The sequence below is a fragment of the Euprymna scolopes genome, chromosome 19 (assembly GCF_053919585.1).
Source record: "Euprymna scolopes isolate OS-2025 chromosome 19, ASM5391958v1, whole genome shotgun sequence".
NCBI lineage: Eukaryota > Metazoa > Mollusca > Cephalopoda > Sepiida > Sepiolidae > Euprymna > Euprymna scolopes.
This window is the reverse complement of record NC_136500.1, coordinates 104283297-104297384: the sequence shown is the minus strand read 5'-3', so window position 1 is coordinate 104297384 and position 14088 is coordinate 104283297. Positions and strand designations below refer to the sequence as shown.

The 14088-nt window shown below is 33.1% G+C and overlaps 1 protein-coding gene across 4 annotated transcripts in view; it reads right to left on the bottom strand.

Annotated features, from left to right (window-relative positions):
• The window catches only part of LOC145239866 (tubby-related protein 4-like), a 647302-nt gene extending 634729 nt beyond the window's left edge, over positions 1–12573 (bottom strand). For all 4 annotated transcript variants that reach the window (XM_080103438.1, XM_080103439.1, XM_080103435.1 and 1 more), the window contains exon 1: positions 9650–12573. In XM_080103438.1, coding sequence (XP_079959564.1) covers positions 9650–9907 — 258 coding nt within the window. In that variant the 5' untranslated portion in view covers positions 9908–12573. The remainder of the gene's footprint in view (positions 1–9649) is intronic.
• Positions 12574–14088: the final 1515 nt, after the last annotated feature.

Genomic DNA, 14088 nt, shown 5'->3' with positions numbered 1-14088 from the left:
CATAAATTTAATATTTTTGTGTTAATACCCAGAACAAACAGATGGAACATAAATTGAATATTATGTATTAATACCCAGACCAAACAGAGGTAACATAAATTTAATATTTTTGTGTTAATACCCAGAACAAACAGATGGAACATAAATTTAATATTTTGTGTTAATACCCAGACAAAACAGAGGTTACATAAATGTAATATTTTTGTGTGAATACCCAGAAAAAACAGATGTAACATAAATTTAATATTTTTGTTTTAATACCCAGACCAGACAGATGGAACATAAATTTAATATTTTGTGTTAATACCCAGAACAAACAGAGGGAACATAACTTTAATATTTTTGTTTTAATACCCAGAGCAAACAGATGGAACATAAATTTAATATTTTGTGTTAATACCCAGACCAAACAGAGGTAACATTAATTAAATATTTTTGTGTTAATACCCAGAACAAACAGATGGAACATAAATTTAATATTTTTTTGTAAATAACAAGACCGAACAGATGGAACATAAATTTAATATTTTGTGTTAATACCCAGACAAAACAGAGGTAACACAAATGTAATATTTTTGTGTGAATACCCAGAACAAACAGATGGAACATGAATTTAATATTTTTGTTAATACCCAGACCAAACAGATGGAACATAAATTGAATATTTCTGTGTTAATGCACAGAATTTACAGACGGAACATAAATTTAATATTTTTGTGTTAATACCAAGACCAAACAGAGGTAACATTAATTACATATTTTTGTGTTAATACCCAGAACAAACAGATGGAACATAAATTTAATATTTTTGTGTTAATACCCAGACACAACCGAGGTAACATAAATTCAATATTTTTGTGTTAATACCCAGAACAAACAGATGGAACATAAAGTTAATCTTTTTGTGTTAATACCCAGAAAAAAACAGATGGAACAAATTTAATATTTTGTATTAATACCCAGAACAAACAGAGGTAACATAAATTAAATATTTTTTTGTTAATACCCAGAACAAAGAGATGGAACATAAATTGAATATTTTGTGTTAATACCCAGACCAAACAGATGTAACATAAATTGAATATTATGTATTAATACCCAGACCAAACGGAGGTAACATAAATTTAATATTTTTGTGTTAATACCCAGAACAAACAGAGGTAACATAAATTTAATATTTTTGTGTTAATACCCAGAACAAACAGATGGAACATAAATTTAATATTTTGTGTTAATACCCATAACAAACAGAGGTAACATTAATTAAATATTTTTGTGTTAATACCTAGACCAAACAGATGGAACATAAATTTAATATTTTTGTGTTAATACCCAGAACAAACAGATGGAACATAAATTTAATATTTTGTGTTAATACCCAGACAAAACAGAGGTAACATAAATGTAATATTCTTGTGTTAATACCCAGAACAAACAGAGAGAACATAAATTTAATATTTTTGTGTTAATACCCAGAAAAAACAGATGGAACATGAATTTAATATTTTGTGTTAATACCCTGACCAAACAGAGGGAACATAAATTTAATATTTTGTGTTAATACCCAGACCAAACAGAGGTTACATAAATTAAATTTTTTTGTGTTAATACCCAGAACAAACAGATGGAACATAAATTTAATATTTTTGTTAATACCCAGACCAAACAGATGGAACATAAATTGAGTATTTCTGTGTTAATGCACAGAATTTACAGATGGAACATAAATTTAATATTTTTGTGTTAATACCCAGAACAAATAGAGGTAACATAAATTTAATATTTTTGTGTTAATACCCAGAACAAACAGATGGAACATAAATTTAATATGTTTGTGTGAATATACCAAGACAAAACAGATGGAACATAAATTGAATATTTTGTGTTAATACCCAGACCAAACAGAGGTAACATAAATTTAATATTTTTGTGTTAATACCCAGACCAAACAGAGGTAACATAAATTTAATATTTTTGTGTTAATACCCAGAACAAACAGATGGAACAAATATTTAATATTTTTGTTAATACCAAACAGATGGAACATAAATTGAATATTTCTGTGTTAATGCACAGAATTTACAGATGGAACATAAATTTAATATTTTTGTGTTAATACCCAGAACAAATAGAGGAAACATAAATTTAATATTTTTGTGTTAATACCCAGAACAAACAGATGGAATATAAATTTAATATGTTTGTGTTAATACCCAGAACAAACAGAGGTAACATAAATTTAATATTTTTGTGTTAATACCAAGAACAAACAGAGGTAACATAAATTTAATATGTTTGTGTTAATACCCAGACAAAACAGAGGTAACATAAATTGAATATTTTTGTGTTAATACCCAGACCAAACAGAGGTAACATAAATTTAATACTTTTGTGTTAATACCCAGAACAAACAGATGGAACATAAAGTTAATATTTTTGTGTTAATACCCAGAAAAAAACAGATGGAACAAATTTAATATTTTGTATTAATACCCAGAACAAACAGAGGTAACATAAATTAAATATTTTTGTGCTAATACCCAGAACAAACAGATGGAACATAAATTTAATATTTTGTGTTAATACCCAGACAAAACAGAGGTAACATAAATTTAATATTTTGTATTAATACCCAGAAAAAACAGAGCTAACATAAATGTAATATTTTTGTGTTTATACCCAGAACAAACAGAGGTAACATAAATTTAATATTTTTGTGTTTATACCCAGAACAAACAGATGGAACATAAATGTAATATTTTGTGGTAATACCCAGACCAAACAGAGGTAACATAAATTTAATATTTTTGTGTTAATACCCAGAACAAACTGATGGAACATAAATTTAATATTTTTGTGTTTATACCCAGAACAAACAGATGGAACATAGATGTAATATTTTGTGTTAATACCCAGACAAAACAGAGGTAATATAAATTGAATATTTTTGTGTTAATACCCAGAACAAACAGAGGTAACATAAATTTAATATTTTTGTGTTAATACCCAGAACAAACAGAGGTAACATAAATTGAATATTTTTGTGTTAATACCCAGACCAGACAGATGGAACATAAATTTAATATTTTGTGTAAATACCCAGACCAAACCGAGGTAACATAAATTTAATATTTTTGTGTTAATACCCAGACCAAACAGATGGAACATAAATTTAATATTTTGTGTTAATACCCAGACCAAACAGAGGGAACATAAATTTAATATTTTGTGTTAATACTCAGACCAATCAGAGGTCACATAAATTTAATATTTTTGTGTTAATACCCAGACCAAACAGAGGGAACATAAATTGTATATTTTTGTATTATTACCCAGACCAAAGAGAGGGAACATTAATTTAATATTTTTGTGGTGATACCCAGACCAACCAGAGGTAACATAAATGTAATATTTTTGTGTTAATACCCAGAACAAACAGAGGGGTCATAAATGTAATATTCTTGAGTTAATGTACAGAATAAACAGATGGAACATAAATTTAATATTTTTGTGTTAATGCACAGAATTTACAGATGGAACATAAATTTAATATTTTTGTGTTAATGCACAGAATTTACAGATGGAACATAAATTTAATATTTTTGTGTTAATGCACAGAATTTACAGATGGAACATAAATTTAATATTTTTGTGTTAATACCCAGAACAAATAGAGGTAACATAAATTTAATATTTTTGTGTTAATACCCAGAACAAACAGAGGGATCATAAATTAAATATTTCTGTGTTAATACCTAGAACAAACAGAGGGATCATAAATTTAATATTTTTGTGTTAATACCCAGAACAAACAGAGGGAACATAAATTAAATATTTCTGTGTTAATACCCAGAACAAACAGAGGGATCATAAATTTAATATTTTTGTGTTAATACCCAGAACAAACAGAGGTAACATAAATTTAATATTTTTGTGTTAATACCCAGAAGAAACAGAGGGATCATAAATTTAATATTTTTGTGTTAATACCCAGAACAAACAGAGAGAACATAAATTTAATATTTTCGTGTTAATACCCAGAACAAACAGAGGGAACATAAATTTAATATTTGTTTGTTTATATACCCAGAACTGACCCTATGATTGGATGCTATCTGGTTAGCAGGTTTTGTGTCAAGCAACCAGGGCAGGAGATATGATCATTAGCCAATAGCATTCCTTTCTATCTGAATACTTATTTGGATAGGATGCTTATTAGAAATGCTGACATATATTGTTTTATCATGTTTTATGTTCACTTGATCAAATGTGGCATAAGCTCATTATGGTTTGTTTTAAATGAGGGAATAGGCCTAAAGTAGCCGGGTACTGAAAGTTGAATACTTTCTTGCTGGTGATACAAGACTTCTGGGAAAAGATAGCCCTATTTATCCAAGAAACTTTAGTGGGGGCAGTTACCAAGAGGAAGTAGTGGGTTAGTCTGAAAACTAAGACTAGGAACTTCTCCATTAAATACGCTCAGTGTATCATACTAGATAAGGCCAGTACTCACTAAAGCAGTGATCACATTGCCGAGGAAGAAAAACTGACTCAAATTTTTAACTTTGCTAAACACAGAGTTAAAGATTTGGGCCAAGATCCTATCGACTAAGCTGCAGGTTGTTATCGAAGGGTTCATCAAACCTAAGCAGTATATGCTGTGAAGAGAAGATCAATTCAGAACAACTTACACCTGATCTGATGATTTTAGAAGTAGGGATAGAAGACAATATGGAAGCTGCGCTGATCAATTTGGATCAGTCCAAAGCTTTTGACAGAGCTTCCTGGCATCTGTTTTAGAGACCGCCGGTTTTAAACCAGACTTCCACAAATGGATTTCCATAGTGTATCACATGTTGATGGCAGTGGTACAGGTCAATGGAAAGTGTTCAAAATCTTTTGGTCTCAGTCAGTGCATCAGGGTTGTTTGCTGTTGTCCCTCTTTTACATTCTTGTGTCGGAGCTGCTGCTTAGCAAGCTAAGGCATGGGGAGGCAAGTTTGGTTGTTTGCTGAATTGCTTTATCCAGTGGAACACCAGCCAAAGACTCCACATTCACTAAAGACATCATTGTCTTTATGTTATGCTTCAGAAACATTAAAATGGTGATAGAGGTGCTCACCCTTCATGAAATGATTGCAGGGTCCAAAATCAATCGCAGCAATTTAGTCTGTGATTAGGTGCTTACAGCAGTGTCACCACCCTCCTTCTTTCAGTTGAATGGATGGCCTGGTTCAAATCCTTGGTGTGTAATTTGGACCAGATCTCCAGCTTATGAAAAAAAAATTGGTACAGTCAAAGGTCAAAGCAGCGATCAATTCTTGATTTAGAAGAAACATTCCTGTAAGAGTAGAGCAGAGACGTGCACAACTTACGTCACCTCTCATCCTGTAATGACTGGTTGTATTTCATCTGCCTACAAAATACCTAAAGGTCTCCCAAAACCTATTCTTGCTTCTTTGTAACAACAAGAAGCATTGGGTTCACAAACAGATTTGCATTCAATATCTATGTGAGGTTGGTTTGGCAATACAAAATTTGACATGGCATCAAGATGCCAATAAGCTGGCTTTTCTGAGTCAAACATTGATGGAGGAATCTGTGTGGAACCCCGTGGTTGGTAGCACCTTTGCCAACCTCATTTTCGATCATTTGGTTGAGGGTCCTCATAGGCGATACACAGTTCCTCAGTGCTGAGCAGTGCTCAAGAAGCTTTCAATATCCAATGACGTTTATCTGACTTCTAAGAAGAAACTCCATATGGGACTAGTGAGGAGGCTGCTGACAGCATGTTTTTCAAGCAGTTGGGATTGTCAGAAAAGGAGATCCACACCCAGTAAAGTTTAAATCATTTCAACAACTTTGAGTTATCATTGACCTAAAATGTTTTACCCCTCAAAGTCATAAAATTAGTTCGAAATTAGCACCTGGATGTCCCCATTGCAGGAGAAACACCAGAACATGCTTTCTTCAGTTGCAGAAAACTCTGACAGTACTGAAGAACCAACGAGGTGTTGGCCTGTATCGATCCCAAGCATTCTTGCCCGCTGAACGTATCGTCATCCACAATGTCAGGCCATCGTGGAACAGGGAGAGACATATGGTGTTTTTCGCAATTCAAATGGTAGTGTGGACATTGCATCTGAATTAGAATCGAAGGGTTGAATTTTTTGTTGATCAGGATCTGATCACATTGTTCAAGCATCAATTGGAGGTCAAGACCAGATGTGATAAAAAGATTATATTGAGCATGGCGGATGACAGACCCCAGCCACTAAGGTAAGCCTTTTAGTTCCTTAGCTATTTGAGTAGATGCCCCCCAACCAATAGGAAACCTCTAAGATGTCCACTCCCCATTTTTTTTCTGTTCACTCCTGTCCTCCCAAAATTGCATTCATTCATATTGGAAGGACATTACTTACTCCCCAACTTCCTCACCCATTTTTTTTTCTCTTATCTAGACTTTCCCCCAATTAGTGATTGGCCTACTTGTTTTGCGTTCCAAATAAGCCGGAAAACTGTGTGCAGTCTATGATTTAGAAAGAGTTGGGAGGATCTTACTAACACCTGTTTTTTCTACTATTTGTTTTTCCCCTCCTCACAATAAAACGAAATTACTGTTCATAAACGATTTATACATGTACATATTCATTTAAGAGAAAAAATATTGATTTGGGAATATTAAGTAGGACGATCCCTGGAATAAATGTATTATCATGACTAATGACTCTAGCTATGAATAACACAGACAAATCTTAAGTAAAGTGACAATGATGACCACAGAATACCCTTCCCACAGGTTTGAATGGCCTTGTGTAATTAATATTAAATTTATGTTCCCTCTGTTTGTCTGGGTATTAACACAAAAATATTAAATTTATGTTACCTCTGTTTGTTCTGGGTATTAACACAAAAATAGAATCTCATTTTTAGCAACAAGGCAACAAAAAAAATCAATTTTGCTTGTCCATATTAATGTTCCTGATAAAACGTTTTGTTTTAAATATCATCGTTAAAAGTCATTCCTTGTAATAACCTTAAGTTCGGATGGTAATATGAAAAAAACAAAACAATTATAGGCGGTTTTATGACTTAGCCAGGCCGACATAGGATTAATGGCAAAACAATTATCTGCTCTAAAAAGTTAGAATAGTTCAGAAAGAGGGGTCATTTTATGTAAAACTAAAAAGCAAATATATATATGTATAATAAAAAAGTTTCTATATGGGAATTCTTATTCGGATTTCACTGTTGACTTTGGACAGTTACCATTTTTCTCTTGAATGCCATTTTAAGGATTTTACTGTGGACTTTTTATAAAGTTTGGATTTTCCTTCCATCATTTTTTTTAATTAATTTTTCTATTTATTTTTTATTATATCTTTGCCCCTTTCATATGTATTTCTGTATTGCTTATGTACTCTTCTATCCTCATTCCTAGTTTTTTTCCTTTTCTTCTTTCTTTATTTTTTGATTCTTTCTTTTTTAATGATCCTAATTTTTTGTTTACTATTATTTACTTGCATACTTCTTTTTTATTTTTATCCTCCTATATATATATAGTATGCTTACTTCCTTCTTTGTAGATATATTTCATTTTTATTCTTAGTTTTTATATTTTCTTTAATATTTCTTAATACATACTTCATTTCTAATTTAAATATTCGTAAGCCAGCTCATAGTCTATATTTTGTATAATGCTGGCCTTGCTCTTCTTCTGATGAGACATATTTAGCTTGGAAATTCCATGGCCTAAAGAGGTTTTTCTCTTCATTTTATCTTTTTCTTTTCTTATTGATCTGATGATATAATAACTTTTTATTCCTCATCTTTTATTTAATATATTTAATTACTCCTCTTAACTGTGCTGAGCTTTTAATATCCCAGTGAGGTTGCTTTTTTAAAGGTATTTTCTTTATTAGCTTCAATAAATTATATATGTGTGTATATGCGTGCATGCAATATATGTATGTATGTATGTATGTTATTCTATCATAAAAAAAGGTCATTCTTGTTGCAATGGCTCAACACGTGCAGAAATTCATGAAAACATGTTTTTGCGAGTGTCGCTTCTTTTATCTTTGAAACGATATGTGAATTATAAGTTTATATTTAAACAAGGGCTGAACATTGCTTATATCGAGGACGGATATAAGCAATGGCGGAATAAGCAGAGATGCCAAGATTCCACTACTTAGCACGCATGAAAAAAAAAGTGCTCTAGCGTACTGTTATGAAAATAATAGGCATAACATTTTGTACTTTTATCCAAAAACAAACGATTTCAAGCATACAAAAGTCATATGGTAGCTTTGCAATAACACAACCAAATATAAACACTATGTATATATCTTTTACTTTATCTTTTTTATGAAATATCCAAAGCAAAAACAATACTTATATATGACGATTATTTGACGGCGAATTGTTATTCAAAGCTAGGGCTGGGAAGATCATATCGTAATAGCGTGAGCAATCAGGTGTCATAGACCTTGTACAGAGATTGAATCCGACAAACGTCGATATCCATTTTTTATGAATTTATACACACACACACACACACACACACACACACACACACACGATGACTCTGTTCAGTTTCGAGACAATGGATACCCCCTGTAAGGGTAGTTGCGCGTGTACTTGTGAGGCAAGGGTTGTACTCTCTAACCACACCTCTGCAGAATCGGTACTGCTTGGCAGGGAGAAGTGCTAGACGACTGGAAAAAATGCCAAGATAAGTGGGGAGCAGTGGAGGAGCACACAGCACCTGGAATTCCCAAATGTCATCCATTTTATTGCTGACCAGGCTCAACGTTGCTTAACTTCTGTGATCTAACGGGAACTGGTGAGTAAACATGAAATGTGCTGTATAGCGCACACACACACACACACACACACACACCTTCAATGGAGATGACAAAAAGGCCCATGCATGCACCTGCATTAGAAACTTATGTCAATATTTAGGCATTTTATGCATAAAACAAGTAAAATCACTGATCTTTTATATTTCATATGCTTCTAAACTTGAATGATGAAGTACTACGTTCTTAACAAGAATCATAATATATTATTATTATTATTATTGTTATTATTATTGTTGTTGTTGTTGTTGTTGATATCACATGACTCACTTGCTGGCAACAAGCATCCAAAAAAATTGTTTAGTTTTGATTCGACTTCTTTAAGTCCATATCAATCTCCTTCTCCTCTGATTCCTAAACAAATAATTGTTGCTGCGAATCCCTAACAAGTTCAAATCATAAACTGAAAACGCGAGAAGTAAAAACTTGGATGTTTTCTCTGAACTAAAAGCAAGCAGAGCAATTTTCTCTTCACTTTTTAAAGCTGAAATTGTGGAGAAGTCCAGCAAAATCAATTTTCAAAACTATTTTTAGAATAAAAAAAAATATTAAAATATGTACCTTATTGAATGTTGAATAAAATATTTTTCTAAAAAATGATGAAAACAAAAATATTGTACTCTCTTATAAGTTTTCATTTTGAAAATTATCAGCGAAATGACTGAAAATTCAGTGTACGTTACTGGGGGAAGGGGGTCCTTTAAATTTTTCTTAAAAATTTTCTGATTCATTAATTTATTTTACATCAAAACGTGAAATAATCCAAAAGAAAGAAATACTTACCTCATTCCGGTGTCCTCTCAGATTGAAATTGGAACGTGCCGGCGCTTCGTACTTCCTACAATGACTGGTCGTAAACGTAACACCGACCACGGCACTGGCGTTACCCGAGGCTAACCAACCTTCCATATAATATTCAGCCCGGTTCAATTTCCAACAATCCGAGTCCGGGATCCCATCTGGGACCTTGCCCATCCATGACAAACATTGTACGGTACAATCACACCGCGTGGAATTGTTTTGTTCAAAGTGGACGTGCATTTTGTTCGGCTCGGATCTGGCAAAGGAGGTGGGCGCCGCCGACGTTTCAGCCGATGTGGCGTCCTCTTTCACCCGGCGGCGGCGACGAAACGAGAAAATACGTTCCGTTCTTATCCTTACAGTTTTTGGAAATAATCCGAAAATCTGTTGTCCTCCTTCTTCCCACTAATTCTTCTTCGACCACCTGGAGATTTGATTGATAAAAATATCCAATAAGCGATTCTTTTTTTTCCCCTTGGCTTTTTAATAGCTGTTTGCTATTCGTTGACATCGGATTAAATTAAATTACAGTAAAAGCTACAGAGTTTGTTTGTGTGTGTGTTTTTTTTAATTATCTTTTTCTTAGCTTAGAACAATTTTGTCATCGAGAAGGTAAAAAGGTGACGACAATCCTCTATTAAAATATGAATAGTTAATTTACTCGTAGTTAAACATTTAGCAATCAATTTTAAATTGCTCAAAGTAATAAATTTTACTAAAATTTTCTTTCTGTAGTTTTACTTTTCCAAGCAGTGGCCAAGCATTTGTATTTTATTTTTAAAAAGAGGGGGGAAAAAATCTCCAAGGGAACGTTTTAACAGTCGAGGAGTCGAGTTTCATTTGGGCTGCGAACGTTTTGTAAAATCCTCACAAAACGTCCCGCGCCATCACTTCCCGTCATCTCGGGCCTTTTTTCATAGTCAGCTTCATTGTTGTTGTTGTTGGCCTAATAGAATAATAATAATGATAATAATAAACAGTCATCTCTTTCTTCTTCGGCCCATAGTAGTCCTAAATCATCCTGTCTTACTCTCTCTCTCTCTCTCTCTCTCTCTCTCTCTCTCATCCACTCACACGGCCTTCCCTCTCCTCTCCCTCACCCCCACTATTGTCTCCCCTTCTTCACTCGTTCAAGAATATTACATATCTGTTTATATGTTTTAAGGCAACCGGCATGTTTGCAAAGTGACCCTTTTGAGAAAACTGCATTTCCCTCATATTAAAAACTGACCTTGTGTCTAACTTCTCCCTCGTGGGAACGGAGCAAGTAAACAGGCCATATCATATACTGTGTCCGGCGGCGTTCATAATCAGAATCCGGCCGCTGCTGTCACCTCATCCTCATCTGAATCATAAAAGAAAGGGCATCTGGCTGATCTTTCTTTCTTCGCAGGGTTCGCCAAGAAATAATATGAATTATTTCTGGAGAACAATCATGTTATGTTAAAAAAAAAATTTAAAATCATTTTAAAATTAAAACGTTTGAAATTTCAAATCAAAACATCAGTAGTTATGCATTTAATTTAATTCCTGCTCCCTTAATTGTTCTGGATGCATTAGTTTGTTTGTTTCTTTCTTTTTTGTTTTAACTCTGAGTAATAACTGGTTTTATATTGATCACTCGTTGTAGTGCTATGTCCTCTGCATCAAGTGTTTGCCTTATGAAAAGCAGGTAAATAAACTCATAGTGAAGGAAAATAAATGCTATCGGAACCTGTGTGCTGCATGCTGCATCGTCCGAGGCTAACTATAAAAATGCCCTTTGTTTATTTCATGCATTAAACAAAATCGAGATTAACAACAAACTTTTACAATCCTTAAAAGGCGGAATTTAAAATAGAAGAAGAAAATTAGTTTAAAAGAGTCTGTTACGGAAACTATCACATTAAGAATTAAAAATGGCACACTGGCAATATCAAATGATCCCCTTTCTTCTCGTGTCTCTCAGTCTGTCTATCGATCTAACATAAAACTAGTTTGAATGAAACACGTGGTCTGTCGTCTAGTTTCTTCTCCAGAAATTTTAACAATTCTTTTTAGATTGTTTCTTTTGATGTTTTCATTATTTTGATGTTTTGTATTATTTTTTTTTTTCAGTCGTATTTTTTCTTCGCTAAATGTGTAGATTCCGATGTGTTTAATGTTTACATTTCTGCTTCTTTCCGTATCTGTACTTTCATTTTGATCATCTTCCGCTGAAGACGAAGTTGACAGTAGCACCGCATAAAACACCCCTGATTACTTGTGGCTTGTCGTCGACGTTGTATTCTCCGACTATTTTTCCAACATTATTTTAAATAATATCTGTGACATTTTCACGTGTTAATTAAAAATAAATAAAGAATCAATAATTAGTTAAAGTGATGTTTTTTTTTATTGTTCCTATGTCATCATGGAAAATTATTTTTGTTAATCCTGTGATTTTATGGTGCGTGATCTCTGCTGTAGTACGCGAATCAGTCGTCATTCATCGTTAGTAACAAAAAAACATCAATTGAAAAAAAAAAAGGTGCAATCCGATACGACTGTGTCAACAAAATGCAGATGATGGGGAGTAGGATAATTAAAGAATCCGTTGATCATGTCTGCCAGATTTAAATGTAAACTCTGTAGAACTGAATTTTCAAAATGTTACGATTGAAAATTGTGAATTAAGCATTAAGCAATAAAATGCCTTTTTACCTCACTATTTGGACGATCAGTGCATCTTCCTGTCGTGTTTAAAGGTCACCAAGTCGGAATAATTTGATCCATTTTTGTCGCTTTGAAGGTCGCTTTATCGGTCAAAAAGGCAGCCTTTAAAACTAACCCACTACTACATTGAAGTGGCAGGTCGAATTTTATATATATGTATATATATATTAAAAAATGCGGCTTTCCTCTCCAATTGAACGGAGCATACGAACAGCTGCAAAGTGCGCGCGCGTGGAACACTAATGCAGTAAAGACAACCCCACCTGATAACTCCCCCCCTCCTCAAATGCGGCAACTCAGTAAATAACGAAATCGCTTACAGCGAAAGAAAAATTAAAAATAAATCAAAGTTAATTAGACGTGTAAAAGGAAATATTGTTATTAGTTGATTTTCAAAGATTTTCTATTTTTTGTGATTGATCTATTAGTCATCATCCACTCATTCAGGGTTCTTCTTCCTCTTCTGAAAAAATCGTCGATTTGTTTCTCATTCCTTCATTTCATTTATTACTATAATTATTTAGTGACGCCATGCAATACATCTGATAGCGGAAACGATTTTCACTTATATTTTATTCTATTTTTTGTGTGTTATTTTTTATATATAAAAATCGTTTTACAAAAATTTAGTTTTAAAATAAATCCGAAGCTTTATATATATATATATATATATATATATATATATATATATATATATATAAAGCTGAACGTGTGTGTGTGTGTGTGTGTGTGTGTGTGTGTGTGTGTGTGTGTGTGTGTGTGTGTGTGTGTGTGTCTGGTCATGAATAGGCTCCTATATGACTGATCGCATATAATGATAGAAGATGTATCGAGACAGGAATGGGTATGTTTGATCTGGCATAATGATGATTCATTAAAATTGTGGGGTCTGCGTACGCGCCTGGTCCACAAAGTATGGCTATAAAAAATATTAAAAATTAAAAAAAAAAAAAACGTTTACAAGTGTTTTTGATATAGATGTACATAATAATACTTTGATAAGTATGTTTTAACTTAAATAAGGATGGTATAATAAAATTGTGTTCGCGCCTGGCCTCCATAGAATGGAAATAGGCACAAACTTTAATAAAGACTTTTCATATCTATCTGCGTAAGTATACTTTGATAATTATGTTTCAGTTTGAAGAAATATGGTATAATAAAATTATGGGGTGCTCGTTCGCACCTGACCTCCATAGAATGGAAATATGTCACAAAGTTTAACAAGGTTTTTTAATATAGATCCACAGAATATTGTGATAAGTGTTTCAGTGTGAACAGGTATGGTATAATAAATTATGGGTTTTATCTATTTTATTTTTACTTTCATCACATTTGCTTTGGTTTTGATAGCCCTAAATTCTAAGCTATATCTTTACAACCCTTTCTTTTCATAACCTATCATACTTTCATAAATCAGAGTCCATTTTCTGTAGGCTGTTTTGAATCCAGTCAACGACGGGTACTTTTGCTAGTATATATATGATGATGATTGCAATGTCTTGTCAGACGAGTGCCACTCCCTCAGACACTTAAAGTCCATGAGCCCAAATGCCTGAGGGAGTATCTATACAAAGATGATGTTACAGAGTCTTAGCTTTGTACGACAGCTAAGTCTCTCTCTCAGTTCAAAATGTTGAGATCCAGCAACAAGCAAGAGCAAGATAGCCAGCAACAAATTAAACTGCAGACCAGCTTAATGCGGGTACTGGTCTTCCGCTTTATGG